Here is a 6,567-nt window from a genome sequence, read left to right as displayed (position 1 = left end):
ATATCGGTCAGTACGTCTTCTATAGGACAACTATGCTAGAGACACTTTCTATGGCTTTTAGCAGGTTTCACTGTGAAAGTAGGGAGGTAATTGCATTCCGGACACCTTTTGGACATTTTCAGTTAACACCATTTCTATTTGGCCTGCATGGAGTCCCTGTAACGTTTCAGAAAATGAAGGACGCACTGTTGAGGAGCACAGCAGATTATACTGCAGACTATCTGGATGATGTGCTCTTTTACAACTCTGGTTGTGAAGATGACTTGTCTCATATAAGGGAAATATTTAGGAGAATGAAGGATGCAGGCCTGACTTTCTGTCCAGTAAGTGTCCACTTGCTGAACAAGAATCATAGTACTTTGGCTTTTTGCTGGGAAAGTTGGTCATTCGTCGACAACTTGGCAAAGTAGATGTAATCGGGTCAGTGAATGGCCCAAAACAAAGACTTTCATTATTCCTTGATTCTCTTCCCTCTCAGTTCCTCTTACCAATCTGACAAGGAAAAATCAGCCTACCAAGATTCAGTGGATTAAGGAATGTGAAGAGTCATTTGAAGAACGAAGGATGACGCTGTGGCAGGATCCAGTTCTGAGCAGTCCTGACTTCTAACAACCGGGTAACATGGTGGTTTCTTGCCAGAACATATAACAAAATACCAATCCATTTTGGCGTAAAAGGAGTAGGTTTATATGCAGCCAAAATCCTTTCAAAACCTGAATATTCGCAATATTCTGGTATTTAATTAAAAACCCAAAATAAGACCCCTGGATTATTCCTTTTGTAATATATACATATTTGTTCATGTAAACGTATTTGGAATACCTCGACTGCACATGCTATAGGCTATTCACAAGGAACTTTGGTCTTCGGAGTACAGGGACGACTTGTACGACTTGTAAACGAGCCTCACTTGAAAACATTGATGCCACATTGTCTGTGTATTTATACACACATACGTGTATATAAATCTGTGCTTTTTGTGTGCAGCTCTGGTCAAAATTAGCTAGTCCAGTCTGCTCTTTGCTAAAATTTAGAAAAGTAAAAAAAATACTTCTATTCCATCCAAATGCTGCTTCACACACGTGTTACCCATCATTTTTGCAAACAACTCTGTCAGCAGCATTACATACTTGTGCTCATCTCACCTCCCTCTCTCTCACATAATCCTACAAACTAACAAGCTAACCCTCATCTCTCTCATTATCCCTGACCTGAATGCAAGGGCTTCAATATCTCAACACTTTCAGAGCTGTTCAAGGTGATTAACCTTGGATTTTATGCAAAGTACGTATGATTCCAAAGTAGAAGACACCCAAGCATTAGCTGTTAATTAAAATTATTATTATTTTATGGCATGCAATTAAAGGTTGAAGCTAATTACAAAGCAGGTCTTCCACTGAATGTGTTCTCTCTGTTTTGTATAATTGTTTGTGAACATTCAGACTGTAAATGTATTATCTCTGTTTTGTATAATTGTTTGTAAACATTCCAACTGTTGAAAAAAATAAAAAATAAAAAGCTAAAGCCAAAAGGGAAAACAAATACCAGGAAGGTAAGAAATAATATTAACATCCAAGCGGGATTATTATCAAAAATAGAAAGATACAGTCAAGTTAGTGATCAAGATAAGGCAGCCAAGCTTCACTGAAAATGCTATACAAGAAAATTATATTAGTGAACATTTTTACAATTGTTAGCGGTCTGAATTTGAGCACTCTCGTTGTTATTAGTTTGTTACCTTCTTAAAATAATAGCCCAAATCTTTTTTTTTTTTCTTCAGTTTTTTTTTCAAAAAGCACAAAATAAAATAATAAACCAAATTATGTATATATTTTTAAATACTTTCATTTCACAGGTGAATGATCTGTTTCAGTATGTAGCGAATCTTGAGCATGAGATCTTTAAGGAAAAAAAAAAAAAAAGAAGATTTTTAGCATACCATGTATGACCTTATAGATAAGGTAAGAAGCTTGGGCATCCGGGAGGGGCTCAGAGTACAGCCGCTGCTCTTCCGCATTGAGAGAAGCCAGATGAGGTGGCTCAGCCATCTGGTTAAGATGCCTCCTGGGTAGGATTTCAGGACACTTTCCACTGGGAGAAGGCCACGATTATCACCCAGGACACGCTGAAGAGACTATATGTCTCCTGGTTAGCCTGGGAATGCCTCAGGATTCCCTCCAGAAGAGCTGGATGAAGTAGCTGGGGCGAGAGAAGTCCGTTTTTCCTTGCTAAAGCTGCTGGACCCCAGCCAAAATAATGACAAGAGGATGGATGGATGGCTGAATGGATGCATGGATGGATGGATGCATGGATGGATGGATGGATGGATTGATAGACTTTGGTGTGCATTTTTTTTAACTAACAACTGCATATTTTACTCCAATTGTCATGGAAGTGGGGGTACTGTTGCTGTTTCTTTTTAACTTAATGCCCTTTTTGTTTGATTCCTTGACCTGAAGTATGTACACTTTTACACTCAATTTGTCAGTATCGCTACAACAGAAGCAAAAATATGTACTTCTCGAGTGTAGTCTGCGGCCATTTAAAAAAAAAAAAACAGAAAGTGTGTGTATTGTACAAGGTGTAAATCACATGTGTTTAGTTAGGACAAATGTATTTCTATGAGCAATGGGTTCTGTGTCTCATGAATTGAAGTCAAAAGTCACTAAACCGGTTTTCTAAAAAGAAATGAAAAAATGCAGAAAATGTATTCTGCTGGGAATGACAACTGAATTCTAAGGTGTGGTTAAAGAACTCGTATAACTGCATTTGCATGCTGATAACTGCCCTTGCATGCTGAGGCTCACCATTTTTAAGCGCAGTTTGTGCGCACCAAACAACATGATCATCTTGAAGGCATTCAAGGACCTGATGTTGATGAAAAATATCCTTTATAGAGAGCGACCACAATCCATTAATGTAATGTATTAGTTTTTTTTTTTTTTTGCTAATCCATGGATTCCAGTTATGTGTGCATATTTAGGCAACTTTTGTAAGTGCACTGTAATTTTTATAATTGTGCTTCAGGTTCTTGGTGGGTTGCTCCATATCCTGCAAAACAACACGTTTCAACTTAAGATGTGTGTTGACTCTTGGCCGACCTTCAGTACTGCCATCTGCTACCGTCAAAATCAGGTAACAAAGAGACAAGGATTCATTGTAGGAATACGATTGCTTGTCTTGTCGATGTCTACATTACATTATCTTCCTATTATTTTAAGATTGGGAGTGGTTTTGGGGAGATTCCTGCAAAGTACAGCATCTTCTCCAAAAACCAGGACAGCTGACTGATGACAAGTTTATCAAGTGGCAGCACGGACTTGAATTTGAAGGTGGTTGAAACCGTTGGAAATAGAATAATTTAACTATTAATTATTACTATATCACTATTGTAATTCCCTCGTAATTTGTTTTGGAGTTCATGCAAATGTTTAGCTTGTGATATGCCCTCCCAAAATAAGGTCAAATTTGTTTCGGAAACCGAACATGGCAATCTGATAAACTAATTTTGTTCTTGTGTCTGTTTAAGCTGAAAGTTATCACTGCCAAATCATCCAAGAAATTGCTTCTCTCAGAGGATACCAGGTTAAGGAATATGGAGGTTACCATGCCTACATCCACTATAGCCCAGAGACATCCAACTTGCTGGAGTGAGTAAATAAGTCAATGATTTGTGTTAGTCTTTTTGCTCAGGTACATACATTCATTCGCTGATTCATTCCCTGATTACCAGAAACACATCCAATCTGCCAACAACTACTTTGAACGAGTCCCATGCTGAGCTTGTGGAAAAACAGTTGCCTTATGGAGGAAGCAAGGAGAGCGTCAATCTAGTGACAGCCTATGTTAAACATCTGCCAAACTGGTGTGTGGTGGATGAGAAGGGACAACCTGTGTCTTGGTTGTTGTCTGATGAGTTCAATGAGATGAGAATGAGTTACACCCAACCAAAGTATAGACGGAAAGGTCACCAAAAGAATTTGGTGGCTGATTTGATACGACAAAGAATATCTGAAGGTTTGCCCGTGTTTTGCCATATCCATAAAGATAACTTGGCCTATATTGAATTTATGCTAGGGGCTGGCTTGACCCTTGGTGTGGAGAAATCCTTCTCATGTCTATATCTGATGACTATATCTGAGTACTAGGCCTACTGTACAAATATATATATATATATATATATATATACATATATATATATATATATATATATATATATATATATATATGTATATATATATATATATATATATATATATATATATATATATATATATATATATATATATATATATATATATATCGTTATCCATCCATCCCATACTATCCCAGACACTGCTCGCTCAGTTCATCTTGAATGTCCATGTGTAGATTGCGGCTAGTCCCAGTCATTTGGAACTGGTGAATCGGTCACCCCGCCAGGCGAGCAGCCAAGACAAGCGCATTTTTTCTCATTCACCAGTAGCATCTTCGCTGACCTCGGATCAGTTTTCACAAATGTTGTGGCTTCCAGAAGAGTAGATCAGCTTGCATTCTGCCCATTGCGTTCAAGCAAGATTGCCTCGATTCTGGTCAGATCAGCCACCACTGTTGCCAGCGACTTATAGTTCTTGATAGAGGACTCCTGAGCGCTACCAAGACCAGCTCACCCAGCAGGGCGGCTCACGCCTGCCGCATTCCAGGAGCCAGACCACCAACCCCAATTTGCGTACTGACAGCAGATTCATTGTAGCCACAATACAGCCTTATCATGTAGCCTTGACTGTTACAACAAACGGAATTCGAGCCAGACAATATTTTGATTCATACGGGAACATGTTATCAATGCAGGTGTATAAACAAGAGTTAGCCTTGGCAATGTCAGCAAGTAATCATCTACAACTCCAGTTTTTTGTAATTAGTGATGTTGTGAGTTACTGTTGTTGATGTCTTTCAAGCTCTGCCAATTCTTCAACTCTTTTCACGATTTGTGTTTTTTGTTGACCAGAGTTATCTTTAGTTTGAAAAAAATTCGTCAGCCTTTTGTCCACGTGCTTTCGATAAGGCCATTCTTTCTCATTTGGTGCACCTTTTTGGAGATGTCAGCATTTCGTTTAGTGAGATTTTCGTTGATGTAGACATGTTTACCACAAAGTTTGTGATGGTCTCTCAGTAGAGCAATCTTTTTCTTTCTGTCAACAAACCTGATCAGAACTGCCGGTGGTCGTGTCCCTTCAGTTGGAAGCGAAAAGCACACTTAAACGTCCCCGTGTTTTTTTCCCCTTAAAAACGTAGGTAAAAAAAAAAAACTCTGGCCAAAGTGAAGATTTGTGTTTTTCTCCTAATTCGAGTTCACGTATAACAGTCGTAAACAAAGTTTTACGTCATCGCTCTACACACATCACTCACTCACCTGCTCGTCTGATGCAAAATCACACGGGTCCACGTTGGACGACATCAAAGTACTGCGGCAATGAGTTGTCCAAGTCGTTTTTTTCTATGCTAGAAGGTATTGTGGTAGTAGCGTGGCCCATAGCCCCCAGTAGCTCAGCGGAAGCTTCCAACGTGTCGGTCCCGTCGCCCCGAGACATACCGTTCCGGAGATAAAGGCCCGACATGGTTCCACAATTTACCCACCGCCACCCGGGTAAGTTCTCGGAAATTCCTGGTCTCCTGGAAGTCCTCCTGGATGGCTCCAGGAGACCGAAGACCTCCTCCTCATAGCCGGTGGGCGAACCCGGGATGCGGGTGGCTGTGCTCTCGGCGACGGCCTCGAAGCACTTGGAGCTCGCTACATCGGCAGCAGGACGCACCAGCGGGGGAAAGGCGGACTGGCTGCAGCGAAGCCTGGGTGCTGCTTATCCACTGCCAAGTGATTTGAGTTTCTTAGCCTTCGTTTCTGCGGAGTTCGACACCAAACGTTTTTGTTTTGTTTTTTTGTCGTCATTGCCGTTGTTTATGTTTTTGCAATGTGTGTGATTTGATCAGCAGTGGAAGAATAACATGTCAGGCTAGTAGTACGCGCTTTGTTATTGTGAGTTGCACAAATAAAGTTGTTAAAACACAAGTAAAGCTTTTATTTATTTATTTATTTATTTATTAATTAATTAATTAATTTATTTATTTATTTTTATTTTATATGTTATTGTAATTTGTATTTATCCTCAACGCTCTTCGAAGATGTACTCATTCTTTGTGTTTGGCTGACAGTCTGTGTTTTTTTTTTTTCGCTGACAGTCCGCGCTTGTGTGACGTATTGTGGAAGTGACGTCAGGAGACGAGCAGTGTTTGTCTAACTACTGCCGCCTAGAGGCTTGGCATGCATGTAAATGAGCTTTAAAAGGCACTTCTCCGTTTGTGTGCGTTTTTTTGTGGTGGTGTTTTTTTTAAACAAACGAGGCAGTATGGAAAAATTATTTTTCTCTACATGGGGAGAGGGCAAATACACATTTTTAAAATACCCAGCTACGTGTAGACAAGGCCTTAGTGAAGCAAATTATTTGAGACCACACCCTGTGAACTGATTAGGCCCAGAGCACGCAATGGGAGGGCCAAGACATGAACAAGGGACACGGTAAAACAAGACAA

General features: G+C 39.9%; 1 protein-coding gene across 2 annotated transcripts; it reads left to right on the top strand.

Moving 5' to 3' along the window:
- The first annotated feature begins 2,019 nt into the window (after nt 1-2,019).
- Nucleotides 2,020-4,089, top strand: LOC144017723 (glycine N-acyltransferase-like protein). Of its 2 annotated transcripts, XR_013283234.1 has the most exons (5): nt 2,020-2,919; nt 3,028-3,135; nt 3,222-3,332; nt 3,530-3,650; nt 3,734-4,089. XR_013283234.1 is itself a non-coding variant. In XM_077519598.1 (4 exons), exons 1-3 carry the CDS (start codon nt 2,794-2,796, stop codon nt 3,285-3,287), a joined length of 300 nt encoding a protein of 99 aa, XP_077375724.1. In that variant the 5' UTR covers nt 2,020-2,793; the 3' UTR covers nt 3,288-3,332; nt 3,530-4,089. The 2 variants fall into 2 exon arrangements, 1 of the variants encoding a protein (XP_077375724.1); XM_077519598.1 differs by having other exon boundaries at nt 3,530-4,089.
- The last annotated feature ends 2,478 nt before the right edge of the window (nt 4,090-6,567 follow it).

Source organism: Festucalex cinctus, chromosome 4 (assembly GCF_051991245.1).
Source record: "Festucalex cinctus isolate MCC-2025b chromosome 4, RoL_Fcin_1.0, whole genome shotgun sequence".
Taxonomy (NCBI): domain Eukaryota; kingdom Metazoa; phylum Chordata; class Actinopteri; order Syngnathiformes; family Syngnathidae; genus Festucalex; species Festucalex cinctus.
The sequence above is the reverse complement of the archived record's forward strand: the minus strand, read 5'-3'. Positions and strand labels throughout refer to the sequence as shown.

What these genes read in the sequence shown, in the direction of transcription:
- LOC144017723 (XM_077519598.1), top strand. Translation starts at nt 2,794, where the DNA reads ATGCTGAGGCTCACCATTTTTAAGCGCAGTTTGTGCGCACCAAACAAC. An exon ending in AGCGACCACAATCCATTAAT is followed by an intron (nt 2,920 to 3,027) that starts GTAATGTATTAG and finishes ATTGTGCTTCAG; the next exon opens with GTTCTTGGTGGGTTGCTCCA. An exon ending in TCTGCTACCGTCAAAATCAG is followed by an intron (nt 3,136 to 3,221) that starts GTAACAAAGAGA and finishes TATTATTTTAAG; the next exon opens with ATTGGGAGTGGTTTTGGGGA.